The sequence below is a fragment of the Branchiostoma floridae genome, chromosome 13 (genome assembly GCF_000003815.2).
Source record: "Branchiostoma floridae strain S238N-H82 chromosome 13, Bfl_VNyyK, whole genome shotgun sequence".
NCBI lineage: Eukaryota > Metazoa > Chordata > Leptocardii > Amphioxiformes > Branchiostomatidae > Branchiostoma > Branchiostoma floridae.
In genome coordinates, this window is record NC_049991.1 from 14566344 (window position 1) to 14578400 (window position 12057).

General features: G+C 37.6%; 1 protein-coding gene across 6 annotated transcripts in view; it reads left to right on the top strand.

The window, feature by feature from the left end:
* The window catches only part of LOC118428412 (BAI1-associated protein 3-like), a 94827-nt gene that overhangs the window by 55623 nt on the left and 27147 nt on the right, over nt 1-12057 (top strand). For 5 of the 6 annotated variants that reach the window (XM_035838458.1, XM_035838454.1, XM_035838459.1 and 2 more), the window contains exons 2-11: nt 2297-2384; nt 5479-5562; nt 6517-6624; nt 7776-7835; nt 8747-8774; nt 9800-9838; nt 10232-10365; nt 10825-10905; nt 11383-11480; nt 11918-11962. In XM_035838458.1, the coding sequence (XP_035694351.1) occupies nt 2297-2384; nt 5479-5562; nt 6517-6624; nt 7776-7835; nt 8747-8774; nt 9800-9838; nt 10232-10365; nt 10825-10905; nt 11383-11480; nt 11918-11962 (765 nt within the window). The remainder of the gene's footprint in view (nt 1-2296; nt 2385-5478; nt 5563-6516; nt 6625-7775; nt 7836-8746; nt 8775-9799; nt 9839-10231; nt 10366-10824; nt 10906-11382; nt 11481-11917; nt 11963-12057) is intronic. The other variant, XM_035838457.1, reaches the window with a different exon arrangement.

Here is a 12057-nt window from a genome sequence, read left to right on the forward strand (position 1 = left end):
GCTCAAATGCTACATCCCTTCTGGTTGGTCAAAGATACAAGCATCCTGATTGGCAAACTCTGCCAAATTTCCCATTTCACAGTAGTCAGTTTGAATTTCCCGCCGGAATTAAACCTGAAGCCACGATCGTGGCTTCTCGTGTCCTATGGGAAAGCCACGATAGTGGCTTCTCGTGCTGAGAGGGTTAAATGCCCTGTTTTTAGAAACAATGGATATAGGTTACCCTACGGATAAAGGCGAACCAACGTTACATCTAGCAACAGTACTAGTAACTGCACCCATTATCTTGGTTTGTTCATAATCAGATACTTCCTCTGATTTCATTCTGAATTTGACATATCTTTATTGACACAACAAAAGTAATGTGAGCGACTTTCGTAAGGTCTACTACAAAGATATGAACAACCAAGTGTATACAATTAATAATCTACATGAATGTCTAACGAATAAGTATAAATATATCGAAGAAACAATTCCTGCCATTTGCTTGAGAGGCTTAAGCTTGACTGCCCCAATGATCCAGAACACGGGATATCAAAACCAAACGTTCTGCTGCAGAACCTAGGAAAGCCGCCAGGTGCTCAAAGTCTACTCATTTACAGTTTTGTATTATAAAACCAATCCATCCCGTTCTTCTCGAGTTTGGTGATTTTAGTAATGTACAGACAGACTGACACACACACACACACACACTCAGGCAAATGTTGCCTCCATTTTTCATAGATTCTGAAGTAACATTTATTATTTCTGGTAGGACAATCTAAGAGAGGTTAATATGCAGAATGCGTAGTGTGTGTACAGTGTGTTAATCATCCTACCTTCCACTTGTTGCTTTCACATGACATTGACATGAAAGAGTTAACTCCAGCAAATACTCAGGGTGCTCTGAGGGGATAATGAAGCAGCATATAAAAGCAGCCTCTCAACACTCAACACTGCTCAAGCAGATCCATCCTCTTGTATAATGAGCTAAAATGCTTTCATATGCCTTACACATGTGTGGCCATGTAGTCACTTAAATTGGTCTGCATGAAGTTGTATCATCAAGTTAGTGGTTTGTGTGCCTTTGGAAGCTTATGATTAGAAGGCAATGGGGAACATTGACCTTAGTTCTGCACCAGGATGTACTGGCCAAAAGAGGTTAAGATTCTGTCTAGGGATACGGACATTGTATATTCTGGCCTGCTTGACCCAAAAATCTGTCTTGACAATTGTATGTACATGCCAAAGGAAGGTTGATGTATTAAGTCTTTCCAAATGCATGCACAGTCTGCATAGCAAGTAGATAATTGCACAGGAAACTTAATGCATGACTGTGCTGGTGTAGTCACGTATATCAGCCTGCTATTAAGTTGCTATCAGATGTGGGGGTCCCAGGGGACTGGTACCTGAAATCGGTACAGAATCGGTACGGTACTTTTTGCTGGACTGGTCTGACAAAAAATGCACCAGAAAAAATTCAGCGGACCAGTTGTTGAACTGATCATGATACTATTATATAAGAGCATGAATTTCCGTCTTTTTGGTGCAAATGTTCATTTTAAGGTTGCTATTTAGATACCCGCTGTCCAAAATAGCCTGCCTGCCAAAGTGCCAAAATAGAATATGCAGTTAAAAATTACACTGTACTACAGCAACTGTACCAGTTAACTATACTACATGTACCATAATCAGGTCCAGGTTCAGGTCTGGACCTGATCCCTGGAACCTGTATTGGACCTGGACATGAATTTTCTGTACGGGTGCCCAACACTTACCATTGTCTATTGAAGCCTGTTTTTAAACGATTTCCATCCGAGCATTACGCCCATCATCACTTAACAATTTCACATGATACATTGTAGTTGATATAGCTGCTATGTAATGCTTGCCAGTTTAGTTCATTGAGATGCAAGTGGCAAAGTGGTCAAATCCTTGACAGACCATAGAGATGGCTGAGTGGTTTGTATAACTATAAAGGTGCACAAAGTTCAGAATGCTGGCATGTAGTGCAATTATGTATTCAACTACTCGTATTAAAAATGCTGTAATCATAATGATGGTAATTGATGGATACTGTAAATGCAGAAACTTTCGCGGTGGTTTAATGTTTGCGGTTTTTGTGGTGGCTGCTTCACTGCAAACTTAAAACCACCGCGAACATTTTCCATGGCAGTAAGAGACTACAGTGCATGGTACTACCCCAAATTTAAAACCACTGCGAAAAGTCCTTTTTACCGCTACCGTGAAAATAAATCCCCGCAAAATTAAATGCATTTACAGTACTCTCTCTATACATTTGTATTTCTCTGTGCAGGGTACAGGAGGCTGATGGGAATTTCTTCGAGAGTTTCACAGCACTGTCATGGCGACAAGAAAACCGGAGACTGAGAGCAAGTAGTGAGGTAACGTGAAAGTAGCACTATCTACTCATTATAGCATTTAGAAAAGATATTAAAATGTTGCAATAAAAAAGTGCATGTCAATAACAGTATCCTCTGAACTCTATTGGTACAGCCAAAAAAATAAGAGACAGGATGACTGGGCTTGCCTATAAAAAGAAATATGATTATTCCAACTCAACTGTTTTGAAAGAAATTTGGAGAAGCACTTCTTTGATGTTCATCAAGTTGTAAGTGCATGTCGAGACTATTCAGCAAATTTAAACTTCAACTGCAACATTTTCTGCATAAGTGCCCACTTTAATTAACAACCTGTCAAACAATCATATAGGAACATATTCTACAGTTACATCAAAGCAATTAGTGGTGATTCTTATTTAGGCCAGTCCAACAAAATTCAGTGTTTTCCATACAAAATAACAACAATACAAGAAGGCTAAAGAATTGCAAGGGCTCTGCCTTTTTTTCAGGCTCAGAGGCAGAGTATCTAGCTCTTGGGTGTATGTATTTTTGCTTAACAAATTGACAACTGGTCCTTATTGTAGCAAAACTGTATTCCCTCTTTGAAATACCATCAATCAAAATGTAGCTGCTCTCTTTTCTAAATTGTAAAGTAAACTGTTTGTTAATCATTTACAGCTATTTACACGAAAAATAGATAAAATGGAAATAAAGCTCTTCTAAATCACCACAAATATTTGAAATATGTCAAAACCTTTTATTACCTGCCTTTGATTTTCTGGATTTATTCAATTTATTAACTGCAGAAAGATAAAATTTGCAGTTTTGAATTGTGTACCTCATAATATTATCATTAAACTTTCAAGTACACTAAATATATGTATGTAGAATACAGTCTTAGAAGACTTAGTGTATCAGATTCTGTGCTAAAAAATTCAATCTTTTTATCATTAAAGAGAAACAACATGTAGCAGTCATTATGACAACTAGATTATATGTGGAGAGTTCAACCAATCAGTATCACACATTCAAAACATTTTTTTTAAAATATTGTCTGTCTTGGAAGGATTTTCTCTTCTTTTGAATCAATTAATACATTGCATATGGTGAGACTGATAGGGAATATTAAAAAGGATGATGCTAGTCAGCCAATTATTGTTGAAAAGCAGTTAGCAGTCCTTCCAGTGCACCAAGTAGTCAGCATTTATCCCAGCTTGATAGACAAACTAGTATAGCATTGATGCCATACAGCTCAGGTAATTAACTATTCCATGGTCGGTGTAGGATTGGGGTCAATGATTTGACACAAATTGCCAGGTTTTTACACATCAATCATACTCCAAAATGCCAACATGATTGCGCGCTTGATTAGAAACTGATTTGACTCTCAGGGGTGACCTGCACGAGCACCCAGACCACATACACAGCTTTGGATTTGAGTGCTTCATTACTGCATAACAGTCTTCCATGTGCTTGTGACGTGATTTACATGTACCCTGATTGTTAAAGGTTTAGAAATGCCAGATTGTAATCCTGTAAGAACAAAATGTTAAAGGGGAGGTGAAGGTCAGGGTCTGTATCTCTATTATCAGTGTTTTGAAATTGAGCTTGCCGGCCTGGGTTAAATACCCTTTGGCATAAACATTCTGTGTCATATTATAGCAGCTTGAACCTTGCATATCTTACATGCATAGGTCAGTAAAATTTAATAGATAGGTACCAAGAACACTGTCCTTTATTGTAAGATTTAGTTCTAGAGTACGGAAAAATTTGTCACCCAGTTTTCAATTGATCTCTGCTGAAACTTCAGTGTGCTCAGAGATCTAGACATTCTCTGGTTATCAAGTATATTCAAGTATGTGTAAGGAAAACTCTGCTGTCTAATGCAGTACTATAGTGCATTTAATTTTGCGGGGATTTAATTTTGCGGTAGTGGGAAAAGGGTTTTCGAGGTTGTTTAAGTTTGCGGTAGCACCATGCACTGTACTATCTTACTGTCATGGAAAAATGTCCGCAGTGGTTTAAATTCACGGTGAAGTGGCCACCGTGAAAACCGCAAACATAAAACCACCGCGAACATTTCTGCATTTACAGTATTTGGTAGTCCTGGCTGGATGCTTGGCAAGTCGCTATAACCGTGATTCAATCAGGCTACAGGTACAGGGCATATGAAAGATATTCACAAGACAGTGACCAACAAGTACATGTATATTGTACCATGATCTTGTTAACATAACTGTAGCAAAATGTCTTGCGTTCGGTGTATATGACTTTCAGGCTCTACTAGTTTAAGTACAGCTGTTTCACACTACCAACTGTGCAGTACCACGCTTAGTGCCTTTTTACACATGCATTTGATTGGTCCTCTACAACTAAGTAATACTTCACAATTAGTAAGGTCTTATCTGAAGTGTTTGATAAGCACTTATGTCCCTGGGAAAAGTAGGTGACAGATGGCTTGTTGACAAGAAGTGTTTATAGTTGTTGCATTTCACCTTAATTGTTGCAAAAGGACTAAGGATTAGTTCTGAAATAATGGTATCCAGATAAGTGTGCTAAGGGCCACATGTGTTTTCCCACATCAGGCATATTGTCCCATGTCTCTAGATGTTCGTGTAAAAGCTACTGTACATTTCCCACTTGTTGGTTTCTCATACTTATCACTTCTGGTGACATTAGGCAGGAAAAACAAGTCACGTATTTGTGACACAGCACAAAACATCAAGTAATTTTCATGAAGGTTGACAGGCTGAAAAGTTTTTTTGGGGGCGTTGCAAACTAGGTCATGAAAGTAATGGTTACATGCATAACTTTGTTACCACAAACACTAATGCACACAGGGACTAGAATCCCAAAACAAGTGAAACAATACTCTGATTCAAACTGTGGTTGTGTCATAAGAGACAAAACAGCATGGCTTTGTTTAGTCTGGTAAAAAAACGGCAGTTTATTTCGTGCCATTCACAAATATGAAGTTTTCATTATGTCCGGAAGATAAACAAGCCATATTACAAATGGATATTTCATGTTTACAGGATTGTATAAAATTGCTTAATTGATTTTCCACAATTATTTCCATTATTTCTATTTTCTATCATAGCAAAGTTTCAATAGTTTTTTTTTCTTGATGTTGCAGGAGGATCTTGTGGAGGACAAGCCATTGCCTGTGGAAAGCCAAGCTGCGGTCAAACCTGACAGTCGGAAACTCAGCAAGGATGAGGTAGGCGTATCTTAAGTTTGAGCTAGCTGTCAGCAAAGACTGACATGCGGCGAGGATGAGTGAGTGAGTGAGTGAGTGAGTGAGCTGTCACTTCTACATCACCTCTATTTACTTGTTTGTTTGATATAGAAAGAATGTCTCTGAAGGTGATGGTTGGAAATTCAAAGTTGCATTTTGCTGATGCTTCATAACAGTTTCAAGAACTCAATGACCAATATTTTGGTAAAAGTCAAGAACTGTCAATGAAGCCAGAATACTACCTATATTTTTGGAAGATTCATATAACGACATGTATCTTGACGATAGTAGATAATACGTTGTCAAACTCAAGATTGATATTCATTTCTTTTCTATCTATCATGCTATCACATGTACATATGATGATAAATATGAAGCAGTGCATGTAGTTCTGGTGGCATTGAAAACTTTGTTGCTATTTTGCATTGAGCAATCGTGGCTGTCAGTGTATTTGACATTAATTACATGGAAAACATGTATAGAGTATGACATTGTGTGATCCATGTTAATTGCTAGGTCCCTCCTATGCTACCCGTGTAGCATCATACAAATGTGTCCTGGGTACAAGATTAGATATGGACATGGTATTAGATAACCCACACTCCACTGAAAATGTTTTCCAGCCCTGGGCAATTGTCTGAATTGATGCTTTGCACCTGAGTCTTCATTGGATGGATCAGTTGATAATGTATCCTAATTGTAATTTTCAATTTCAATTAGGGGCAACCAAGGCTAGATGCTTTGATAGATAATAATTATGGTATATCTATCCATCATGCAATCCTTCATGCAATCCAATATTAAATCACCATCCAATAGCTATGGGAGGGAGCTGATTGGAACAGTATTGCTGGTATTTGGCATATCTTATTACCTGGATGTCTAACCTTCATCAACGTAACTGTTGCCAGTATTTGCCCTCTTCCTCCCATGCAGCTGGACACCTTGTACAAAGAGTTGATGTACACCATCCGACATAGGATAGGCACCACCAGTGATGGACACTCACCCTTCGATGAGGACCTGTACAATTATGCCCAAGAGGTACAACAACATTACCGCTAGTTCACAATTATTCCCAGGGTAACCAATATCCATTGTTTTTAAAATCAGGGCACTTAGGCATATGAAGCCGATGGATGATGGTTTCAAATTGAAATATTTACAAAATGTTGTAGTCTAAAGCCACTATCCATCGACTTGATGTTCCCAAATGCCCTGTCTTTAACAACAATGGATTTAGGTTACCCCACAGATAAAGGTGAACTGACATTACATTGATCTGTGATAGAAATCCTTTTAGGCTCACAAACAATGACATGGTGTATACTAAATGAAAGTACTTGAAAAAGTGTCTCTAATATGATAAATATAGAATACAACACGATGTATTTCGTATCGCCCAAGGTATCAGCCCGACCGCGGGTTGGATCGCCCGACAGCCGAAGGCCGGAGGGTGATCCAACCCGCGGGAGGGCTGAGACCGAGGGTGATGCAGAAAACACCGTGTTGTATTTTATCTATGTCATACCCACCTGAGACAACCCATGTTTTGATGCGAAATGCGCCAGAAGTTGAACAAATTTGGTGCCCTCGAAAAAAAAAGGGTTGCAACAGTAATGTTCCAACGTCTGAATCAGGTATTCGAACTTTCGATGGCGCCGTACTCGGCCCACTCGAAACAGTTCGATTTATTTGAATGGAGCCCGTGTGATAAGCCCGGGCCGTACGGAAAGTTATCAGCCGGTCCGGAACACCCGTATCGAACGTTTTCGCGTCACAGGTATGACATAAAATAACATATTGGGTCTCTCCGCTGAAAATAAAGGTCACATCATTTTATTGTCTGTAGTACTTTAGACACATTCAAGTTGTGTACATAAATGTAACACTTAAAAGCTTCCTGCAAGCACTTATTAAGTTTTTATTAAGATCCCCATACTATTAGCAGTTATAGTAATCAGAAATGAGATGTTGATTAAGTCGACTTTCAAAATAAATCTTATCACTGACAGTGAATTCTTTAAAGCATTGCTGTTAAGTCTTCAATTTGTATTCATTGGTGACACATAGTGATGCACATACTTTGATACTTTACTTGAAAATCCATTAGTGACGTGCCCTAGGGCACGCTATTCTCCAAGCACATGTACACATGTGTAGGATTAACAGTAATAGTATGCTGATTTTCCCAGGTTTTCCACATCACAGAAGACAGACACAGAACCCTGCTGGACAGGGCTAAGGAACTTAAGGTAAGAAGGAAAGTTTTTTTTTTTTTACTAATTATCTAAGACTTTAAGTAAAAGTGTCTTTTGATTGAAAGAAGGGGAAAGGGTGTTTTATTTGAACTTCTTTCCTTGCAAATGAACACAAGTTTCCTAATGTTTTCAAAATGTCTGATTCAATTGTTCCTCAATAATATTTAAAGAAAATTGGAATTGTTTAAGATCAGGTAATACACACATAAATTTGATCTTTGATTTCTTCATTGTATATGATACATGTTTCCTGTTATGTAAATGATCAGTTATGATAATAAAAAATTTTGGAATATGAGAATTGAGTATTAGGCCACAGCAAGTAAATTTTATGGATGACATCAGCACGCGCATTAATTTTCGCCTGATTTCAGAAACAAGAATTTTTTTCTTCTGCAGGGATGGTCAACATGACGATAAGGTATCAAAATGAGCAAATATGTTGTGTTGTAGCCTGATAGTTGTAATTGTAGAGGTGACAATTGCAAGGTACCAGTAGTTGTAGGAATGAAACTTACTGGATAGTTGTAAAAGTGACACCAATATGGAAGCTATGAGTGTGGTTACCAACTTTGTTGGTGATGCCAGTCTACCACCCTAGTGTCACTTTTACCACACCAGTACATGTCTTGAATACAGGAATGAATGCCTTGTTGGCTCTGATACCATGTTTTGTCCCTTTATTTCTTTTTACAACAGTCATCACAACTTTATGATGCCTATTTTTGAAGATGTTGCCATCTTGTTTTTTTCCACCCATCTTGTTTTTTTTTTGCCCTATCACACTATTTTTGCAATCTGCAGAGGATGTCATCCTTAAAATTTACTTGCTGTGGCCTTATTTTTGTTCCAGTATGTTGTTATGTATTAAATGTTTGTGTTATTAAATCTTTCTCTAATTACAGGCCCCAAAATGTGTGCTGCATGTGACAGGTAAATACTTATTACAGGCTGTAAACATTTTACACATAATTATTACCTTGCCAGACCACAGGACCATATGATAAAAGCACTTCTTTCATGCAAGCTTACATTGTAAAGCCCCCCTGTAGACTTGAAGTTTGAAAGAGCTGCTTTTAGCAGTGGTAATTCGAGGAAACAGGCAATCAAGGACTTTATTATCACAATCATGAAAACATATTTTAGTACATCAACTGCATGGTGTAGCTCCTTGTCATGTAATGATAGACTTTTCTTGCATCATCATCATTGCTATTTACCTCCAGTCTTGACAGCACACAATTGTATGGTAAAGCACATTACAACTGTCCTTGGTGCTGAACTCAGTGTTGGAAAACTAAAGCTAGTAATTGTGCAAAATAAAGGCCTTATGCCCAGTAGCTGAACACTTGGTATTTGTCATTGCTATACTGAATACGTCAGAATATCACTGACAATATAGAGAGTTTATTTGCAAGTTCCTGCCCGAATGCTGTTTGAAAGTACAAGGTAAACATATATAGGGACATACATGTGACATTGAAGAGTCATGAACATTATTGTAAAAAGAGACTACTTGAAAACTTGTGTTGGATATATCTAGACAGGTTGAGTTTGACTTAGTTCTTTGAAGCAGAGGAAGCCAAATAGCTCTACTATGATTTATGGGTTCTGAGATTTTAGGGGAAAAGTGGCTTTCTGTTTGTCCGTGTATATGGGAAAGCTGGGGAATGTCATGGTAACTTCTTTAAACAATGTGGTTCTTTCAGTGTGGTTGAAGAACTCATGTTTCATCTTACACTGCTTTAGATGTACAAGGTTTACACATTATTTCACATTTACAAGTCATAATGTAGAACAGTAGTAATTTCAGCACTAAGGACAGCGAGCCTACTATCGGATACAGCAATGTAATTTTTCAACATATACATATTCTTAGTTGCTACTGCAATTGTATGCTCTGTCATAACACTTCACTGATTTTGATTAAATTGGTTTGATTACTCTTGCCATTTCAGTTGCAGAAGCAAAGGACCTAGAAGCAAAGGATGCAAATGGTCAGTAAACACTATCAATCTATGTCAAGTAATGCATTTGTGCAGATTAGTCATCCAAGAAATTCAAATTCTATTGTGTCATGCAATGTTTTTCCTAAAGAATTGCTTACAACCAGTACTGTAGTCATATCAATTTTATGTAAAAAGAGAACATACGTTATCCCTGCAATTCAGGGATTGGGGATTAACAAGCACTTAAAAAGATCTATTACTACATGTATGCAATGCTGTCATAGCAGAAAGGTTTGATGCAAAGAAGTAAATGGCAAATGTAAAAGGATTTGACACAGAATTTTCATAGATTACTCATGTAGGGAATTTAATGAATATAGTAATCAGCAGCAAGTAACAGGATTGTTTATACATCTGTGACATAATACTTTCAAATTACAGGGTACAGTGACCCATATTGCATGCTGGGAATTGTCCCACCATCCTTCAGCCCCCCTTCCACCCCTGGAGGGAAACCCAAGAACCGGCTCAGCTTCAAGGACAGACAACGTAGGAAGAGCAGAGGCAAGGACAAGGTAAGACTAGGAGGAAAGGGTTTGCAGCTGGGCTATCTTCAGGACCTGTTACTCTGTCCTTGGACAGAAATTTCCTAGTTGGGATGGAAAAAAATTCAGCCTGTCTGTCCAAGCCATCTGAACTTCATGATGTGAAATTAATGAAAATTCAACATATTTTTGTGAGCTTAAAATGATGGATTTAAAGATGAAAATTAAAAAATTGTGCTCCCAAAAATGAGTGGGATGGAAAAAATTCAAAGATGCAGAAAGTTTGAAAAAAAAATGCTCATTCAAGAATGATAGGAAAGCTGGATGATGGATAATATTAAAATTTGAAGAGACTTTATATGTTCATTCAATGTTCATAGTATTAGCCATTACTAAGCACCATGCTGTCAAATATGGTTACTGGGACTTTATGATGGTACAATAAAGATTACTTGTGAACAGAACAATTAGAGGGGATTGCTTTTACAGTCATCTACACCTACTGGAAAATTGTCAAAAGAGGAGAAGCAGGAACAGAGGGTGCAAGAAATGCTGAGAAAGAAGTTTGTGGTAGGAGGCCTTCAGACTGAAAATACATCAGTTCAGAGTATTTTTCAGTAACTGTTGTCCTGTCTTTAGACAGAAAAAATGCTATGTTTAAATGTATGTTCCTAACACAGTGTCCTTTTTGATTTTCTGCTGTTACCATTTTGTGTTGTGTTTTCTTTAAAAAAATGGTCAAGGTTCAACATTTTTTTTACAGTTTGTACGTTGTTTTGTAGTCTTTAAAAGATGTGTTTTGTTCAAATAATTGCTGACAATCCTGGTCTTGGTCACGTCACTTTAAGGTTGGTCACAAACTAACGCAAAATTCTTTAACAAAAAATGGTGGTGCAATTCAGGTAGTATCCAGGATCTTAACAAAATGGTATTAAAAAATACAAGCTTTTATCCTTCCTTTTGTCGGAATGTGATTTCAAAGCACTAAAACATACTATGTTGGTAATAAAAACCGCTTTTTACTATACTTTACCTTACTCTATACAGGTGACCCAGACAGAGGACCTGATCGCCAAGTCACCTATTCTTGTGTCCGAGGTTAGAAGAAAGACACTTAACCCACAATGGAACGAGAAATTCAGATTGTGAGTAAAATATGTCAATAACCTAGAAGCCTGCCTTTAGTGACACCTGGCTTTTGATACAAAATAAAGAAACTACATTTGTCTACATGTAATGCTATGCAATGTTATATTAATATACTTATTGGTCAATTTGACTTATAGTTAATGCATCAAGACCGTACTTTAAAAGCAAGTATTTAAACTTCTGACTGTTCAAACTTAGTATTATCTTCGTGTATCCTAGTTTATGACAACTCTTTGGTATTCTGTCCATAAACCGTCATATCATGCTGATTACAAATTTGTGGAAGAGATATATAAGGTCAAAGGATGCAGCTTTTTTGGAATGTTAAAAGTCATTTATGACACATAGTGTATTATACCATTAGCGACTTGGTTCCACATGAACAGAGCAAAATTGTCTTGCATGTCTTCTAATCCTTTGGACCGTCCCACAGCGAAGTAGAAGACCTGAAGAATGACAGACTACACATTGATATCTGGTAGGTTAGCAGCTGCCCAATCTATCTCACTCTGTTTGCTTGAACCTTACTGTGATATACTGTCTCGCAATCTAGAGTCCTAAAACTGTTGTAGA